This window comes from Danio aesculapii, chromosome 7, assembly GCF_903798145.1.
Source record: "Danio aesculapii chromosome 7, fDanAes4.1, whole genome shotgun sequence".
NCBI classification, from domain to species: Eukaryota; Metazoa; Chordata; class Actinopteri; order Cypriniformes; family Danionidae; genus Danio; species Danio aesculapii.
The window spans coordinates 68,499,455-68,521,091 of NC_079441.1; the positions used below are offsets into that span (position 1 = coordinate 68,499,455).

General features: G+C 37.9%; 1 protein-coding gene across 1 annotated transcript in view; it reads left to right on the forward strand.

The window, feature by feature from the left end:
* frem1a (Fras1 related extracellular matrix 1a) overlaps positions 1-21,637 on the forward strand; it is a 65,987-nt gene that overhangs the window by 11,606 nt on the left and 32,744 nt on the right. Inside the window, exons 8-19 of the mRNA XM_056462409.1 lie at positions 2,153-2,497; positions 4,540-4,682; positions 5,237-5,433; positions 5,547-5,637; positions 7,759-7,926; positions 10,338-10,546; positions 13,024-13,117; positions 13,193-13,445; positions 13,624-13,812; positions 15,496-15,681; positions 17,385-17,581; positions 20,287-20,494. Coding sequence (XP_056318384.1) covers positions 2,153-2,497; positions 4,540-4,682; positions 5,237-5,433; positions 5,547-5,637; positions 7,759-7,926; positions 10,338-10,546; positions 13,024-13,117; positions 13,193-13,445; positions 13,624-13,812; positions 15,496-15,681; positions 17,385-17,581; positions 20,287-20,494 — 2,280 coding nt within the window. The remainder of the gene's footprint in view (positions 1-2,152; positions 2,498-4,539; positions 4,683-5,236; positions 5,434-5,546; positions 5,638-7,758; positions 7,927-10,337; positions 10,547-13,023; positions 13,118-13,192; positions 13,446-13,623; positions 13,813-15,495; positions 15,682-17,384; positions 17,582-20,286; positions 20,495-21,637) is intronic.

Consider the following 21,637-nt stretch of genomic DNA (forward strand, 5'->3'; position numbering starts at 1 on the left):
ATTAGTATTCAGCTTAAAGGTGCAGTATGTAAGTTTGACACCCAGTGGTTGAACTAGGTATTGCACTCCTGGATCAAAACAAAGTGCAGGTTGCCAGATTGAGGACAGGAGGGAGGGATTTAAACCGTGGTCTAAATAAAAGCAAAGGCACCCGATAGAAGGAATACTTTACATATTAAAAGGAGTTTTTGTCCTAACCAACACCTCGAATTGACATATTAGAAACAGCTTCTATATCTCACAGGGGAACAACAGAAAACTATGATCACCTCAGGTAAACCTCATGTGCTTTATTCAGTGTTAAATGCTAATAATGTGAGTTTGAATGCCATTTTACATGACATTTACTGCCATATACTGAAAGCAGCAGCAGATAGTTCACCTCAGATCTTGAACATAAAAAAAACCGTTTGAAATTGAACTTCATAACTAAACATGTGAATCAGCATGTACATTTACTAATGTCAAGAGGGTTAATATGTATTAAATAGATTATAAACCTTACCATTTCGTGAGTGAGTGCATATTCTGTGCTTCTGAATGGCTGAATTTAAAATTCTGTGGTGTTTTGTCTGGTGCAAACAGCCAAATTGCTCATCTTGTCACAAAGCGTGTTGTTAGGCCACTGGGTTACAATCTAACCTGTTCACCTAATGTTTACGCTTGTAATATTTATATAATTTACTAATTAATAACCTCATGTGGAACTGAATCTGTGTCTCATTTTGTAGTCTGCTACTGTCCACCAGAGCCTTTCTGAATGAATGAATGAAATACTGGCAGTGGGCGGGTTAAAATGACCAAAACAAAGACAGCGTTCCACCACGGAAAACACATTTTCAAAGCAGAATATCTGAGTTCAGCATTGTTTTTCAGATAAACAAGAATGTTCACTTGGCATATTTCTTAAATATCTTTTATGCTTTAGAAAAGTGAAAAACTTACAGCATCTTTAAAGGCGTAACTAGGTTAATTAGGTTAATTAGGCAAGTTAGGGTAATTAGGCAAGTCATTGTGTAATAAGATTTAGAAAATTAAAAACTGCTTTTATTCTAGCCGAAATAACACAAATAAGACTTTCTCCAGAAGATAAAATATTATAGGAAATACCGTGAAAAATTCCTTGCTCTAGTAAACATAATTTGGTAAATATTTAAAAAAAAATTGACAGGAGGGCTAACAATTATGACTTCAACCGTATGTACTTACAGTATCCCAAATTTTTCAAAGAATGTTTTGAAGAATCCAGAGAAATAAGCAACAAATATTTTTCACAAGACATTGCTGATACATTTCAATGGTCTCCAGCATCTTAAAACCTTTTTTTATATATATTTATATGCATTTTTAAAGTATGTACATTTATACAACTGTATTTCGTATTATACGATCTTTGCATCAAAGAACTATTTAACGCTTATGCAAGCTGTTTGGTGGCAGGACAGTAAAATTAGCAGTTTTTCCCTCTCTTCTGGTTTTTCTTTTGTTATCTGAGCAAATTGTATTGCAGAAAATGTATTTGTGGTACTCTCCCATTCATTGCATACAAAGTTAAACATACTATGATGACATCTGAGAAACCTAGAAATGTGAAAAGGGTCTTCTTGAACTAATAACCTGTGTTTATGCTAATGACGTCACTCACGCTCGATTTCCATGTGTGGTTTTATAAAAAACAGGGAAACAGCAAAGATGCGTTAATATGTTGTATGTTTTATTAGCCTGCACACAGCAGCATTATAACTGAAGCTTAAAATGTATTTAGTCTGATAAAACAGCGCTGCTTCTTCTCCATGTGATCACGGGAGGAAGATCCAGAAACGGTGGCATAATAAAAGCTCTGCTGTTTTCATGTGGTGCTCGTCTCTCATTAGCAATTACTTCAGAGTTTCTCTCCTTTCGCTTCTTTCAGACTTACTCTGCTTCATAATGTTGTATGCTTTAGCTAATCCGTCAACGTGATTTCTGCAGGGGTCCCAAAGTATGTAATGAAGACAACAACTCCCCATGATTCCACACTCAGTCACAGCACACTATGCCTTTGTTTATTATGAATATGTGCCCTCTAGTGGCCAAAATGCCATACTGCACCTTTAATATAATTTAGTCATATCGTTGCACTCAAAACACTGTATGTTTTTCTGTATGTCAGGTGGAAAAGGCTTCATGGTCACCGTGAACGATATTAAAAGCGGTGTTGTACATTATCACCACGATGACAGCGACACTACTAAAGATTATATAGTCTTCCGGATCACTGACGGCTTACATCAAACTAGACACAAGTTTCCCATCAACATCCTGCCCAAAGATGACAGTCCGCCGTTCCTCATTACCAACATGCTGCTGGAGCTTTCTGAAGGCCAGACGGCTCTGCTGAGAGGATCCATCCTGCAGGCCTGCGACATGGACTCCAGTGACGACTACATCATGTTTAACGTCACCAGAGCTCCACTGGCTGGAGAAATCATGAAGATGCCTGGACCTGGGATCACCGGTGAGGAAAAGGGTTGGATGTAAATATTAGTTCAGTATAATAGCAAATCAATAAATAAGTCACCCACAAGATAAAACATTATACAATTCAGAATGTGCCTCATATGGGTGAGTGGGCTTGATAAACCACCTGTAGAAAACACACTCTTTCATCTCTCTGACACTTTAATCCACACTTGCACCAGTTTAGCACATTTGCACTTTTTTACAATCACTCCATATCTCTAAAAACATTGTGCATTCATAAAGTGTGCCTCACACAGGTGAGTGGGCTTGACAAACCACCTGTAGAAACATTCTTCTCTCTATAAAATAAGCACTTGATTCTATGAGTACTTACAGTTTCTTTGTGTAATTAGCACTTCTTGTGTGTATTGCCTCTTCTTGTTGAATCGCTGAATGCCTCCTCAGTTGTAAGTCGCTTTGGACAAATCTGCTAAATCAGTGTTTCCCAACCCTGTTCCTGAAGGCACACCAACAGTCCACATTTTCAACCTCTCCCTAATCAAACACACCTGAATCATCTTATCATAACATCAGAAGAGACTCCAACACCTGAAGTTAATGGGTCAGATAATGGAGACATCCAAAATATGTACTGTTGGTGTGCCTCTAGGAACAGGGTTGGGAAACACTGTGCTAAATGACTAAATGTAAATATACTCATTAACTATTAACCACCCACAACACCCTAACAAATGCCTTGTAACGTCCAATTAACCACCTAAATATGACGATGTGTATACATATATATATATATATATATATATATATATATATATATATATATATTAAAGGAATATATGTGCATAAGTAAAATTATGTATTGTCCAAAATATTGGAGTACTGAACAAATTATATTAATAATGTGGTCCTGGACAAGAATAATAGTGCAATCTGAGTAATAATAATTCATTCATTCATTCATTTTCTTTTCGACTTAGTCCTTTTATTGATCCAGGGTCGCCACAGTGGAAAGAACCACCAACTTATCCAGCAAATGTTTTACACAGCGGATGCCCTTCCTGCTGCAACCCATTACTAGGAAACACGCGTACACTCTCAATCACACTCATACACTATGGACAATTTAACCTATCCAATTCACTTTAGGGAAACCGGAGCACCCGAAGGAAACCCACGCCAACACGGGGAGAACATGCAAACTCCACACAGAAATGCCAAATGGCCTAGCTGAGGCTTGACCAGCTACCTTCTTGCAGTGAAGCGAAAGCGCTACACACTGCGCCACCAGTAATAATAATAATATTTGCATTTTATAATTGAGTTAAATAATAAAGTTTTGCATTTTGGAGACCTCAAAATGACTCAAAATGTTGTCAAATGTATAACACATTTTCAGTATTTAGTTGAAAATTGGGTTGTGTAAATGCACTTTTGGAGACACTTTAGCAATCACTATAAAAAAATCTATATATTAAAAATAATTACATTTAATTTAAACAAAAACAAATAAATAATTAACTTAATTAATGCCTAAGAAACTCATACTGTAACTCTTAAAGGGATGGTCATCCAGCTATTTCTCTAATGCTTGGGGTTGGTGCAGGCAGGGTGTGAGCTGCACTGTGAAAAACTATGACAAAAAGTCATGACAACAAATGATTTATGTTACTTTAACTTAATTTAATAAGTCAATTGGGTTTCAACTGCATTTTTAAGTTATTCAAAGTTTAACCTTATTATGTTTGCTTAATGTGTTTGAGTAATGTAAGTTGAGATGACTAAAAATTCAATTTGACTCAACTAAAATATTAAGACATCAACATTTTTACAGTGTACAGAGGAGCTAGAGTTTATTTATGTATTTATTTACGATGGCTCAGTGGTTAGCGCTGTTGCCTCACAGCATGAAGGTCGCTGGTTCGAGTCCCGCCTGGGCCAGTTGGCATTTCTGTGTGGAGTTTGCATGTTCTCCCCGTGTTGTTGTGAGACCTCTGATAAATCAGAGACTAAGCCGAAGGAAAATGAATGCATCAAATAGCCATAAACAATACTCATATTATTTCTATTATTCTGCAGGATACCCTGTGAGCCGTTTTCTTCAGAAAGACCTCTTCCATTCCATCATCTATTATCGGCACTCAGGCAGTGAGGTGTTTGATGACTCTTTTGAGGTGGTGCTGTCTGACTTTCATGACCCTCCTAACCTTTCAGAGCCTCAGGTAATGCATTAATATTCAGCAATCAATGCAGTATCTCCGTCAACTTATTTAATGGACCCTTTTTACAAGCCTGTTTAATGATCATCAGCATCTTAAATCACTGGAAGTTATTAATATTTCGATTTTTTTAAAGCATATGTATATTTATATGTATTTATTTATGTATTACATCATCTTTGCATAAATTACAAAAAACGAATTACCACTTGTGCGAGGCGTTTCTAGTGCAGCGTCTATTGGGCAGAGGAATAAATTTGACATTGTTCTCTCGTCTGTCTGCCGTTATCAGTCTCACACTATTTTTTCCTTTTTCTGAAAGTCTTAATAACACCATCATTGAGTTTTTATTTTATTATATCAGCAAGTAAAAAGTAATTTGTTGTACTCTCCCATTCACTGCGCTCTAACTTTACCCAACTATGGTGACTTCTGCTACTGAGAAACCTGGAAATGTGAAAAGGGTCCAGCATGGGGTATTCTAGCAGTCAATCAGGTGTAAACAGACTTTTTTACTTATGATTCTTCAATAATTAGGTTATAATAATTGTTTTCAGGTCATTGTGATTCAGATCCAGCCAGTGCCTGATCAGCCTCCAAGGGAAGCTCCGGGTGTATCAAGACATTTGGTCATCAATGAGACTGATGTCGTCTATTTGACCAAGCAACAACTGCACTTTGTAGATTTGGAGTCCCCAGACAGTGAGCTTACATACACCGTCACCACCCCACCTTTCTACACCACCACCTATGGGTATAAAATAAACCACTTTGCATAAAAAACACACATTTTCCCAATAGGACAATTTAAAATGTCACCTGCAGAATTTGACTTGACATGTTTGACTTGAATGTTGTAATTTACAGAGGGTCTGATGCAGGAAGGTTGTTTCTGGTTGACAGCATCCCAAAGTTTAGAAAAGACTCAAACGCGCCGATGCTGAGACTTTTCACACAGGTAAACACTCTGAGCTTGGGTTCAAACCTGCAGTTTGTAGGATTGACATCTAGTGGTTGAACTAGGTATTGCAGTCCAAATTCAAAATGTTGGAGGGGGTTTTATTCAACCATCCCCCTCTCCTACCACTCAATACACAAGAAGGTTGCCTGATTGACAACCCCAACAGTAGTGAGCGTCCTGAAGATAGAGCCTTACACTTTAAGCTGCTCAGCTAATGCTTACATTTGTAATATTTACAACATACAACACATTTTGAAAACGTAGCCCTATATACATTTCTGGAGATCGCGAATTATGTAGCCAGAAATACGTATGGCTGCATTTCGTCTTTAAAATGAACGCTACGGGGCAGTATCACGCCGTTCCTTTTCGCACTAACCAGCTGACTGCTTACCTCCAAATGGACAGCTTTCCCGATGTTACCAGTTTGACCATAATGATGGGGTTCGAATTCAGTGAAGAACGGTTCCAGAATTCAGGTAAGACAAAAACAGAAGCCAAAAAATAAAATAAACAAGTAAAATACAGGGTGAGAATGTGGTAAAATCTGAAAATGTGGTAAAAATCAGGCGATGACTTTTCTTTTTCTGCATTGCTTTTTAAAACTGTTGGTTGGGTTTAGGGAAGTGGGTGGGCGCTGGTCAATCGGTGCTTTTGAAAATACTATTGGCTGGATTTAGGGAAGGAGGAGGGTGGGTCAGTCGATCGGTCAGTCAGTCAGTCAGTCAGTCATTCGACAGCAGCCTCTAGTGGATTTACGCGAGAACAGCAGGCACAAATAGCACTCGTGAGAGAAATTTGAGATCTCAAAAAGTGTACACAGCGGCCTCTGGTGGAATCACAAAAACATAAATTGCATAATAACATAGCTCCTGGGATGTATTTGACACTCTCCAAAAATCTATATAGGGGTACATTTTCAGAATGAGCCTGGGTTGGATATTGATATTAGTTGCTAATTAAAAACCACCTCATGTGGATTTCTATAACTTTGAGTCTGCATCTGATTTTGGACGCTGCTACTGTCCTCCGAAGGTCACATTTTAAGCTGCGGCTGCATATGTTAAGGCAGCCTTCAAGACTGAAATGAAATGCGGAACCCAAGCTCATTCTGAAAATGTAGTCCCGTGAACATTTCTGGAGACCGCGAAATACGTCCTGGGAGGTACGTATTTTTGCAGTTTTTGTTTTCACAAATCCACAAGAGGCCGCTGTGCGCACTTTTTCATATCTCAAATTTCTTTCGCGAGTGCCCGCTGTTCTCGCGTAAACCCACCAGAGTCCGCTGTCGACCAAACGTCTGTCTGACTGACTGAATGACTGGATGACTGACTGGCTGGCCGACCAATCGACAGACCCACCCTCCTCCTTACCTTAACCCAACCAATTTTATCGATTGACCTGCCCACCCACTTACTTCCCTAAAACCCAACTAGCGATTTACAAAAGCCATTCAGAAAAAGAAAAGCCCTCGTCTGATTTTTACAACGGTTTTGGATTTTACCAAATTCTCACCCAGTTTATTTACTCGTTCATTTAATTTTTTGGATTCTGTTTTTGTCTTACATGATTTCTGGACCTGCTCTTCCCTGGACTCAAACCCCATTGTCGTAGTCGTGGTCATCTCCTCTCTGCGTCTCAAGTCTGCCAATGTACACGACAAGCTAACTGGACAAACTGGTTGCAACCCTCTCAACCCGGAGCATTTGTTTAAAAAAATTAAATACAGCCATAAGTATCCCCGGCTACATAATTGGCAGTTTACAGAAACGTCCACAGGACTACGTTTGGAGAATGAGCCTGTGTTGGAAATACGCTATGTTTTCCATCATGGCAACCCAAATATAATTGGGTAAACTGGCAGTGGGCTGGTTATAGAGAACAAAAAAAAAAAAGACATTCTGACACGAAACCCACATTTTTAAAGGAGAATTAACTGTAGCATTGTTTTTCAAATAAACAAGTATGTTCACTTAGCATGTGTCTGAAATATCTGCAAACATATTATTGCATTTCTATGCTTTAGAAGTGTCAAAAAAAGTAGACACAGCATCTTTAACATTTAATTTGACCAAAAGCAACTGAAGCTGTACACTATCCTCTTGGATGTGTCTGTAGCACGCAGTCAACTACATGAAAGTGGCTTACATGCCCCCCATCCTGGACATCGGACCGTACCCTCAGCACATTCAGTTTGTCCTGTCAGTGACCAACCAGGAAGGCAGCACGACCACCGGGATCTGCTTTAACGTAACAGTTCTGCCAGTGGATAACCAAGGACCAGAGGTACAATAGCATTTACAATGAGTTAAAAATGTCTCACTCTCATGTTGGTCCAATTCCCTAAGACCTTTGTTCATCTTCAAAACACAAGTTCAGATATTTTAGAGGAAATCTGAGAGCTCTCTCATCCTACATAGACAGAAAGGTCCTGAAAAGGAACCAAAAACATAGTCAAAACATTCAGTGGTTGAACAATTATCATATGAAGAGCTCCAAGAACATTTTTGTGACCCCCCCCCCCCCCCCCCCCCAAAAAAAAAACAAAAAACAAAACAAAAACTATTAATATAACTTTGTTCGCTTTCATCAACTTTGTTGTTTCGTCAAGTTGTCTATGTGTTTACTATGGGCTGTATGACCATTAGAGACAGCAGTGTGACAAACAAACATCATAGGCCCTATCATTGGTGCAATGTAGTGCCAGGCCCAACACAAATGCTTTTTGCTAGTTTCAGCCAGGCACAGGTACTATTTTAAAGTCTTGCATCACATTGTTTAAATAGCAAATGCATTCATTTGTTAACCCATGGGCATGGAAGTCTGTAAAGAAGGTGTGTTAAGGCGTATTGTTGACGCATTGCTATTGAAATAAACCTTGTGTTTGATAAAATACAAGCTGCTCTAAAGTCAATGGTGCAGGTTTTTTGTCGTTATTTAAAGAGTGCATGAGTCAGACCCCCTAGTTATTCTCGATTTTGCGATGGTTGAATCCAACGCAAAATCAACAAAAAGTCTACATTTTTTGCAGTCCTGCAAAATTTCTAATTTAAACGCAAAATAATTGTAAAAATTTTAAGAATGTCATAAAACATCCAATTCCAAACCATATAATCAAATTATATTTATTTCAGTTTGCAATTAATTGTTTTACATGACTTATAGACGTTGCATACGCATGCAGCGCACGTAAAGTATTTGAGTGTCTCTCGAAAAAAGGCATCTCACCTGCATCACAATCCTAACATTACATGGAAGCGGGGGGAGATTGTTTTGCAGCCTGTGCAGTAAATCAATGCAAAGGTGCCATTAGACATCCTGTGACGCAAATCGAGTGAATAACAAGGCACTAATTGGGTGTTTTGTGCATTTGACACACTTCAGACTGCAAAAGAAAGTGGGAGCAAACATCCAACAAACGGAGCAATGGAACAGACAGAAAAGCAAGCAGGTTACAATTATGGAAATTGGTTCAAGGATGACGGCTGCTGGACGTGACCGAATTGAAGGACATTATTTTTGCTTTACATGTATGGCTGATGTGCGTTAAATCGATAAATGATTTCGCTTACCTCTTCCCCTGCCGTTGACGAGAGAAAATGTTTCTCTGCCATTGACGAGTTTTACAGAAACCCGTGTTTTAGGTGTGTTACGTTAGGGGAAGCCCTTACTCATTTTTTAATATACATTTTTATATTTATAGATATTTTAATCGCAAAATTGTCCGCAAATTTGTGGCAATTATCACCACAAAATCATTCATTTTTATTGCAAAAAATCTAAAAAATTGTGAAAATCTAGGGGGTCTAATTAGTGATAGACTAATTATAGTCCAAAATGCACATACATGTTACATATTACACACACAGGGATGTACAGTAACCCACGAATATCTTTAAATATATTTAAAAAGTTAAGGTTTAAAATGTTTTAAGTAAAATATTATTGTCTACATAAATTTAAAAATGCCTACACATCATAAAGGATAGTTATTCACACCTACATATCAGCAGTAGTGACGAATGACATTGGCAAATTGCAGATCCATTTCCTCGCTATAGTGAAGCATTCTGTATTTCAGTTACAAAGTCTGCCATGTGAATAGTGAATTCACCATTGCGTGACCAAAACTTGCTCTTAAAGAGAATGGGAGATGAGACTCTGATTGGTTCAATACACCCAAAACATACCAATAACTCATTAAGAGAATTAGGACAACCCCTTTAGACCTTGCACTGGGTGTGCAGACTATTCGCCCTAGGTGCCCCGTGCGCTGTAGACCAAGTGCTTAGATTGTTCAAATAAAGCCCCATATTGTCTGTAGTAAATGTGCAAATGACACTGGTGAAGAAAGTCAAACAGTTTTTGGCACAAAAAATTGTTCTTGGAGTTTCGTATGAAGACAGTTCAACCTCTGCAGTCACATGGAGCGTTTTAGTTTCTTTTCTTCGAACATCTCGGAGCCATCGCTGTCTATGGAAGATGAGAGAGCTCCTGGATTTCATCTAAAATATCTTTATTTGTGTTTTGAAGATGAACAAAGCTCTCAGGGGATTGGAATGACGAGAGGATGAGTAATTAATAACAGAAATTTCATTTTTGGGTGAACTAACACTTTAATACTAATATCGAAGTAATGTTTTTATTCTGGAGTAATAATTCACCTCACATATAGATGTGTCTGCTGTGGTATTCAGGTGCGAGTGAAGCTGCTGGCAGTGGATGAAGGAGGAGAGATCTGGGTGACTGAAGAGCACATGCATCTCTCTGACCCAGATTCACTGCAGGACTCAATAAACGTGGAGCTGAAGACTGGACCTCAGCATGGCAGTGTTTATCTGGACGGCAGACTCATGAGTCCAGGCCAGACTTTCACTGTGAGGGATCTGAAAAGCCTAAAAGTTAGGTCAGATGTGGTTCCTCAACATTTATTTGTGTGTTTTTTCCTTAACACTTAGTTCACCAGCATGGCCCACGCCACACTTTGAGCTAGACTTTACTGTAGGGATGTAGGGATGAAAGGGATGGTAAGAGAACAGTGGGATGAAGGGGAAGGGGAGTAAAAGGGTGACTGGTGAACAGGTGGGTAGGTGATCGGGCGTCCTACTATGCCCAGAGACTCAGAGTGGCGGTAGTGTCTCTGTAATAGTTTGGCAGAGTGATTGGACCCCCCGATTCAACCAAATGACTTTGTTATGAATCACCAAAGACCACATATTCCTGAGAACTCGAGGGTGAATAAATTAACAGCAATTATTAAATTAAATTAAATTAAATTAAATTAAATTAAATTAAATTAAATTAAATTAAATTAAATTAAATTAAATTAAATTAAATTAAATTAAATTAAATTAAATTAAATTAAATTAAATTAAATTGGGGTCAGAGGCGATCTGTTGAGGGCCGTCTCATCCCTGTATGAACTGAGTAGGAGTCTGCATGTAGGAGTGAAGAGGGTTAAAGGATTGTGAATGGGAAGCGAGGAAATGGAGGGAGAGAGGGTGGGTTCAAAAGAACGAGTAGAACAGTGCTAGAGGGATGGTCTTCTTTAAATAAGTTTAAGGGAGTAGGTGATTGGTTAAGGAGACAAAGTGAGGCGTGGTTCTGCTGCTGATCCTTTATTAACACGTTAACTCCATTTCACCTAAAAAAATACATTGTATGGGTCAAAATTACTGATTTTTCATTTAAGCCAAAAATCTTTATGTTCCAGAAAGAGATTTTGTACATTTCCTAATGTAAATATATCACATGTCAATTTTTTGATTAGTAATATGCATTGCTAAGAGGTAACGAAAAAGAATTTAGATTTTTTTAACCTTCAGATTTCAGATTAGTATCTTGACCAAATTACAAAATACTACAAATCATGCATCAATGGAAAGCTTATTATATATCTATTATATATAAATTAAAATTATATACAAATCTCAATATCCAAAAATAGACACTTATGACTTTGTGGTCTCAGGTCCTGTTTGTTTACAACAAAGAGGGAATACATGTGTTGTATCCTTCATCAAAATCATTATTATTTATCTTAGATGTTATAAACTATATTAAAAACTTGTAATCATACAGTGTCAGCTCACACGTGAGATCACATCTTAATTTTATTTTGCATATTTCAAAGACCATATATTCCTGTGAACCCGAGGGTGAATAAATGAACAGCAATTACTAAATTAAATTAAATTAAATTAAATTAAATTAAATTAAATTAAATTAAATTAAATTAAATTAAATTAAATTAAATTAAATTAAATTAAATTAAATTAAATTATTCATTAATTTTCTTTTTGGCTCAGTCCCTTTCTTAATAAAACTACCACAGTGGAATGAACCGCCAACTTATCCAGCGTATGTTTTACACAGTGGATGCCCTTCCAGCTGCAACCCATCACTGGGAAATACCCATACAATCTCATTCACACACATACACTACGGACAATTTAGCTCACCCAATTCGCCTATAACGCATGTCCAACTGCGCCACCGCGTCGTCTTAATTTTATTTAATTTATTAATTTTCTTTTCGGCTTCACCAATCTGGGCACCACAGCGGAACGAACCACCAACTTATCCAGCATATGTTTTATGCAGTGGATGCCCTTCCAGCCGCAATCCATCTCTGGGAAACATCAATACACACTCATTCACACTCATACACTACGGACAATTTAGCTTACCCAATTCATCTGTACGGCATGACTGTGGGGGAAACCGGAGCAACCGGAGGAAACCCACACGAACGCAGGGAGAACATGCAAACTCCACACTGAAACGCCAACTGACCCAGCCGAAGCTTGAACCAGCAACCTTCTTGCTGTGAGGCGACAGCACTACCTACTGCACCACTGTGTCGCTTTAATTTGATTTAATTTAATTTGATAATACCCAATTTAATTAATACCCAATTCACCTGTAGCGCATGTCTTTGGACTTGTGGGGGAAACCGGAGGACCCGGGGGAAACCCATGCGAACGCAGGGAGAACATGCAAACTCCACACAGAAATGCCAACTGAACCAGCTGAGGCTCGAACCAGCGACCTTCTTGCTGTGAGACGACATCGCTACCCCACTGCGGCCGTGCATCGCCTTAATTTAATTTAATTTAATTTAATTTAATTTAATTTTATTTTATTTTATTTTATTTTATTTTATTTTATTTTATTTTATTTTATTTTATTTTATTTTATTTTATTTTATTTTATTTTATTTTATTTTATTCTCCATTTAAAATGTTTATTTATTATATTTTATTGTTGTTATTGTTATTATAATTAATATTTTCACTGCCTTTTTAAGCAGAATTAAACTTGCTTTGTGATGTAATGTTATTTTTACCCAGCGATATCTTTTGACTGTTTTTGTCTCGACAGATATCGTCACGACAGTTCTGAGACAGAACATGATGAAATTAAATTCATTGCTACGGATGGCACAAATACTGCTGATTTCGTATTACACATCAAGGTAAAGGAGATACATCTCAGAATGACTGTATGTACATCTAACATCGTTTACACTAAGCACATGCATGTCTGTTAGGTGACGCTGGTCAACGATGAGGTGCCAGTTTTAGTGGCAGGTCTGAAACCAACGCTGTGGTGTGCAGAGGGTCAAGAAGTGCTCATTACCATCGAGTACATCTGTGCCACAGATCCAGACAGCGATGATCGATCTCTCATGTATATGATCGCTCGACAGCCGTATCATGGAGTTGTTCAGAGAAACGGCATCATTGTGGACCGCTTTATTCAAGCAGATCTAAACGCTGGTTTCATTTCCTACAGACATACAGGTACGAATGGTTGCACTTTAATATGATGCACAAGTCATGCTACACTGTAAAAGAAATGCTTATTCTTAATATATACACAATTCTTTTTCCACAAGGGTATATGCCATTTGCTTTATTTTGTTTAATTCTGAGTAAAAAAAACCCGCAATAACAAATGTATGTCACTTATACACTCAAGGACAAGAGATTGGGCTTCGTCCACGTCATGACATCATCACGTTTGTGATCTCTGATGGAGAAACAGAGCCAATTTCTCCATGTTGCAGTGAAAGAGACACATTAATCAACACACAAAACTCTCTCCCTGTCTATGACCTTAATATCACCGTTTATCCTGTCAACAACCAGCCACCATCTATTGCTACAGGTAATAATTTGACCAAAACACACACACACACACACACACACACACACACACACACACACACACACACACATATATATATATATATATATATATATATATATATATATATATATATATATATATATATATATATATATATATATATATATATATATATATATATATATATATATATATATATATATATATATATATATATATATATATATATATATAAGTTATAATAATGTATATGTGTGTATGTTTGTTTACCTTAAATGAAGGAGTTGCATAAAGGGTGTTTGCATATTATACAATATAATAGTGACATAAGTAATATAAAGCATACCTTGATTTGCGTTCCAAAAATTGAGATGAATTCCTAGTATCTCTATTGTGGACTACAGTATGATATAAACAGCCTTTTTATGAAAAATCATACTTTCAAAATATGAGTAAATGGGAACTGAATGTAATTCTTTTTACACCAATTTTTTTTTTTGAATATTAAAGGGATAGTTCACCCAAAAGTGAAAGTTTACCCACCTATGCTCCCTCTCAAGTGGTTCCAAACCTTTGTTTATTTATTCTGATAAACACAAAATAAGATATTTTGAAGAAAGCTGAAAACCTGTAAACACTGACTTCCAAAGTGGATGGTTACAGGTTTCTAGCTTTCTTCAAAATGTCTTATTTTGTGTTCATCAGAAGAAAGATAGACAAGTACAAGTAAAAGTGAGGAGGTGATAACAGAGTTTTCAGTTTCGGGTGAACTAACCCTTTAAGTTTATTTTAGTTTACAAATTAATTTAATTATTTTTTAAATCATATAAAAAGTAGGGGGGCTCTAAAAGTCCTGGTCTCGAATCACCAAGGACCACATATTCTTGAGGGCCTAAGGGTGAATAATTTGAATTGAAATGCCTTTTTTTGTTATTGTTATTGTTATTGTTGTTATTATGATTAAATTTTTAGTTTTGTGTGTACTATGCCTTTATATCTAATTTAGTTTACATATTAATTTTTAAAAATCAATTAAAAATAAGGGGTGGTAAATCTATATTAACTTATAATAATAATAATAATAATAATAGTCTTTTCAGCTTAGTTCTTTTATTAATCTGGGGTCGCCACAGCGTAATGAACCGCCAACTTATCCAGCAAATGTTTTACGCAGCGGATGCCCTTCCAGCTGCAACCCATCAGAGGGAAACATCCATACACACTCATTCACACACATACACTACAGACAGTTTAGCTTACCCAGTTCACCTGTACCGCATGTCTTTGGACTTGTGGGGAAAACCAGAGCACCTGGAGGAAACCCACGCAAACATGGGGAGAACATGCAAACTCCACACACAAATGCCAACTGACCCAGCCGAGGCTCAAACCAGCAACCTTCTTGCTGTAAGGCGAGTGTGCTACCCACTCTGCCACAGTGACGCCAATAGTATTATTATTATTATTATTATTAATTTATTATTATTTCAGATTATCAGATATAGACCAGTGCAAACTTTTTTCCTATCCCTTTCAAGGGGTTTAAACAATAATTACCCCCCCCCCCCCCCCCCATGTAACTTGCCCACTGCACACGTCAAGCACAATTAAACATACTTCAGTATTTTTCACAAAAGATATTTTAGCCTTTGCTCCTCATATGCTGATGTTTGGGTTCATAACCGTAGTTTTCTCCACTAGGTGAGGTTTTTATGGTGGATGAGGGTGGATCAGCCTGCATCACCGTGACCCATCTGACTGTTGAAGACCAGGACTCTGCGCCCGAGGATCTCCAGCTCATCCTGGTTTCTCCTCCACACTTCGGCTACTTAGAAAACATCCTGCCCAGTCCAGGATTTGAAAAAAGCAATGTGGGAATCAGTATTGGTGAGTCAGTTCTGTTCATTCACTGATTTTGAGAACTGCCATTTTTAAACATTAAGGCACCCGGATGCTTTTAGCTCACGTTTATCGTCAGCGTTTTTCTGCATTCAAACCCAGGCGGTTGAACTCACAAAATTACCCCTGAGACATTAGATGGCGCTTAATGAACTTGCACTTTTACGCCTGGCATTTGGCGCATTAGTGTACACAATCACATTGGCACCCTTCGTTTAGTCATGAGGTGTTCAACGTCGATTAAAATCTGTAGAAGTGTCCCGGTGTAAACAGGCCTTAACTCTGCTAAAATTGGCATCTTTGATGTTGGTTTATATTCTGTAAGAGGTTGTAATTGCAGATTTTTTTTTTACGCGGCAGTCTGGAATACTTGATTCTGATTGGTCAGTCGCAATATTCCAAGATATGCTATTCCCAGATAACAACCGTTGCATAACACAGGCTCATTTGGGTACTTTGAATCATGTTGACTGTCAGTGAATACATTCAATCCATATTTATATGCTTCTCCTTCTCCTTACTGTTTTTGACTGTCTGGCGCCAGCCTGTGACTGCTTAATATGTAGGCTAGTGTATTCTCCATTTACCGTTTTCATTACTGTCAGCTTTGTGTTTAATTAAAGGATTAATAAACTATAATGGCTCAGAATAATGTTTTGTGTTTAATTGTTATGCTTTGTGGCAAGTAGCTGTGTAATAAATGGGATAAAGTACATCCATAGGGTTGTTAATGCAGATTTAATAAGGCTTTATTCATTGATTAAAACTGTCTGGGTGTAATTTATCAATGTATATCACTCTGAGGTGGTGTTTGCTGTGACGAGTGGTAGTACATTATCTCATTATTAGGTGTGCTAGATCATAAGTAAATAATAATACATTAAAAGCCACACATCTTCTGAGTATATGTTTTAAATTTGATGACGATATCATGGAAGATGACATTTCTGGAGTTGTTTTTCTGAGACAATGTCTTGTGCTTTTCTCCCTCCTCTTGTTTGTGGCTACATGTACTTAAGGTTTTTACCAACTATTATAGTTGGTATTAGGGTTGGGGGGCGATGTCTAATGTGAAACATCGCCATGGACGGAGATCACAAGCGTTTCTACACTGTTCTAAGCGTATGTATGCGAAGAACGGGGGCTTTGGCATCTCTTTGGCAGATCAAAACAGGTTTATAAGGGCAGACCGTTGCAAAACCGCCCAATTTATCCCTACCCGCCTATGTATTTACCCGCAAAAATAAATTTAAAATGCCCAATTGGGCTGGAAACCGTCCAATCTGGCAACACTGGGCATCGTCTATTGGCCCAACCCTATTTGGTATACCACTTATACACATCACTTCTTAGATAATTAGATACTTAGATAAGTATAATATTAGTGACCAATCAGAATCAAGCATTTTAGAATGCTATGTATTGTAATAAATGGATATATTGCATCATAATAATGGATCAGAAATTGCGATTAAATCTCACAATTCTGACTTAATAACTCAAAGTTTTGAGTTTACATCTCACAATTCTGCGAGAAATTGCTAATTTTATATTTATTATCTATTCTAAATCTATATAGTATTATGTATAGTATTAGAGACCAATCAGAATCGAGCATTTCAGAATGCTGTGTAATAATTGGATCTATTGCTTCCTATGGTGAAATAACCATGTTGTTGTTCCTCGTTCAGCCTCGTTCACCTACAGGGATGTGTTGGATGGACACATTAACTACGTCCAGTCCAGACACCAGAGGATGGAGCCCACCACTGACCAGCTCATGCTGCAGGTGTCTGATGGGAAACAGCAGTCGTCTTCGGTCCCGCTTTACATCATCATCACTCCAACCAATGATGAGATTCCAGACTTCCAGACACAAAACATCACGGTCGGTCACTGGGAGATTCTGTAATTCTCAGCTAACAGTCAGTGTTATTGCCTAAAGGGATGTGGTGGTGGAAAAAATAAGAGGGTGGGAGGGAAAGAACCTTTTTTTTGTAAGTTTTTGCGTTCTCTCACAAAACTTTTGCATTCCCCAAGAAATTTTGTGTTCACTTACCAAAAAGTTTTGCTTTATTTTTGCTATGATTGACATCACATTAATAAATTCTGAAAATATGACTATAGCTTTTCATTTTATTTGTAGGTCTGCTCCACTAAAACCAACAAGTCTGAAATTGCATCAGTCAAATTTGTTCTAAAACTAACAAAACCCATTCTTGTCTTAAACTGAAAACCCTATTAAGTTGACTGAACTAAATCAATTGAGTAGACTCGTTGCCTCAATTTAGTTGAGTAATGGAGTCCCAAAACTTGCATTCATTCATTAATTTTCTTTTTGGCTTAGTCCCTTTGTTAATCCGGGGTCGCCACAGCAGAATTAACCGGCAACTTATCCAGAACATTTTTACACAGCAGATGCCCTTCGAGCCGCAACTCATCTATGGGAAACACACTCATTCACACACATACACTAGGGACAATTTAGCGTACCCAATTCACCTGTACTGCATGTCTTTGGACTATGGGGGAAACCGGAGCACCTGGAGGAAACCCACGCGAGCGCAGGGAGAACATGCAAACTCCGCACAGTAACGCCAACTGACCCAGCCGAGGCTCCAACCAGCGACCTTCTTGCAGTGAGGCGACAGCACTACCTACTGCGCTACTGTGTCGCCAAAACTTGCATATTTAAGTTTATTTAACTTGCCGTTTTTTTTAGACTATGTGAAGTTTATTTATAAACTAATTTCGAGAGGATCACGTGCTTATGATTGCTAGCGGCTGGATCCGCATTATTCAATTCTTAATGCACCAATCAGATGTCTCCTAAACCACTACATATACCCTGGGTTACATTACACTGCTATCTTCGTTTTGAAGAATCTCCCCTTCCACCCCTACTCCTCCTCCTTCTCAGATGGGTGACACGATGACCCAGTGCTTAGCACTGTTGCCACACAGCAAGAACGTCTCTGGTTCCAGGCTTTACCAAACCAGCAGACGTTTCTGTGTGGAGTTTGCACTTTCTCCCCGTGCTCACGTGGGTTTCCTCGTTCAAAAACATGCAACTTAAGTTAATTGACTAATCCAAATTGGCACCATAGTCATGCGTCTAGTATGTAGTTATCTCAAGAGCAATCACTATCTGTTCATTAGTTACTACAGCAGGAGAGTTCTCCAGATCTACCTGAGCTCAAACTCCCCTCCCGCCTTGCAATGGGAGGGAGCCCCGGGCTCGAGGATCTTATGAGCTCATGGCTCTCTCCTGGGACAGCATGCCAAACAAGCTTATAATCAATCATCAGCTAAGTGTGAACTCTTGAAACTTAAAATATTCTGTTCGCCAATGTTAGTACTTTAGTAGATTATACTTAAATTGTTCAGTTAACCAAACTTAATACTAAAGCAAGTTTTAGGAGACTCCATTACTTAATTAAATTGAGGCAACGAGTTTACTCATTTAATTTAGTTCAGTCAATTTATCAGGTTTTTCAGTGTGCGTAATAATATACTATGAAAAAATGTTTAAATAAAATTTAAACAAAAAGTAGCCATTTATTCACATTATGATGAATAAATATACCTGAAGCCATTTGTTTTCTGATTTAAAAAAAGACCTTGCACCTAAAAGGTTGCACATATTAGAATTTTACAGTCAAGACTACATTTGTGAAAATGACCTATTTTTTTAAAGGATTAATTAAGATTTTGAGCTCACTACACTTGAAATCTTAAGTTTATGCATTTTCATGGTACATAAGTTAAATTAACTCATATGTTTAAGTGATAGGACCAAAATGCTTAATTTTAAGTTATGTTCAGTCAACTTTACTTAATTGTTTAAGTAAAGACAACATTAGGGTTTACAGTGTATAGGACAACTTTTGATCCACTTAAAATGTTGACTTCTTTATATCACTGTGGCGAGTTAGAGGGAAAACACTCACACAGAGGGTTGTTGTACAGACTTTTCCCCGGAGGGTGATTTATTTACAGGTAGATTGTGAAGTGAATATGAGTGTGAAGGTGCTCTTCTGGCCAGGAAGCGTGCAGGTGCTCCGGGAATAGAGAGTGGGGCCGTGATGGGTGGTGGTTCAACAAGTTAGCTGCTTGAGTCCGCTGGGAGAAAGAGAGAGACACAGAGGTTAGCGCTGGAGTCATTTGGAGAAATGAAGCTCACCGTTGGTTGTTCCGACGCTGCTTATATCTGTGTCCCTTGATGACTCCCAGCTGTGGTTGATCTGCTGTGATGAGAAGGCAGCTGGGATGAATTTGGGACCATGGCAACATTGCATCAGTATACTCGCCACAATCACACACTCAAAATTAATTTTTGCTACTTGTTTTTTTGGGACAATTTAATTGTTTTATGTTCAGTTCACTTAAATTTGTAAAAAACGATCAAGTTAACTTAATTTGTGTTGGAACAACATGAAGGATTTGTGTGGAACCCAGCATTTTTTTTACAGCGCAGCTACATAATTGTAATAAGTAATGAAGTGTTAAGGTTTGTGTTTGTCTTTGCCTTATCTGTCATTGCCAATCTTGACATTGCTGTAGTCAGATGTGATAACATATTTTTGTCTTTAGGTGTGTGAAGGAGACAGGACAGAGTTAGACTCGTCTGTAATCAGTGCGGTGGATCTGGATGTTCCACGAGAGCGTCTGATGTTCAGGATCATCCAGAATCCTCAGCACGGCTCCATCATCAATCTGCCATACCGAAATCAAGTCTCACATTACAAGCGTGGAGCTGATGAGCCTGTCCAGCATTTTTCCATGGACGACCTCAAGAGCGGCAAGTCTAAAATTTAAGTAAAAATATACGCCAGTGCTGCTCCGGTTTCCTCCACAGTCCAAAGGCATGTGGTATAGGTGAATTGGGTAGGCTAAATTGTCCGTAGTGTATGTGTGTGAATGAGTGTGCATGGATGTTTCCCAGAGATGGGTTGCAGCTGGAAGGGCATCCGCTACATAAAACGTATGCTGAATTAGTTGGCGGTTCATTCCGCTGTGGCGACCCCAGATTAATAAAGGGACAAAGCCAAAAACAAAATGAATGAATGAATAAGCCAGTGCTTGTCAACTAATTTTTTTTTACTCAAACTTTATTACATTTATAGTAAATACTTTAATAAAGTACTTTAATCTATCTGCTGTTGTAATTCTATAGTTACTGTGGTTATACAACAGCTATAGTCATAAACAAATGACCCAATTCCAAAGTTTTCTACAACTTTATATTGTACTACAATTAATCACAGTTTACTGCAGTAAAACGTAAAGTTTACTACAGTATTTATTACAGTTTATCAGTTCATGAGAGTGAATTCCTCATAAATAAAGAGTTGAACGATTATATTCAGTGGTCGAATTGTAAAAAAAATCCAGGGTGATGGTACGGGAGGTGGGGGGGTTGGTTGGTGTCCTGTAGTCCACACACACACGCACGCACGCACACACACACAATGATAACAAAATAGGTCTAAATACATTTTTAATCAACCCAGGCTCATTCTGAAAACGTATCTCTATATACATTTCTGGAGACCGCGAAATACGTGCTGGTGGCACGTTTTTCTGCAGTTTTTGTTTTCATGAATCCACGAGAGGCAGCTGTGTTATATTACTATAATTTGGTCCAAAAGCAATATTCAAGGAGGCGCAATTTATACTATTACAAAATCACCCATTCAATTCAATTCAATTCAATTCAATTCCCCTTTATTTGTATAGCGCTTATACAATGTAGATTGTGTCAAAGCAGCTTCACATAAAAGGTCACAGTAAATAGGAACAGTGTAGTTCAGTTTGTAGTATTTAAGTTCAGTTCAGTTGAGCTCAGTTCAGTGTGGTTTAATAATCACTACTGAGAATCCAAATATTGAAGGGCAAATCCAACGATGCGCAGCTCTACAGATCCCGAACCATGCAAGCCAGT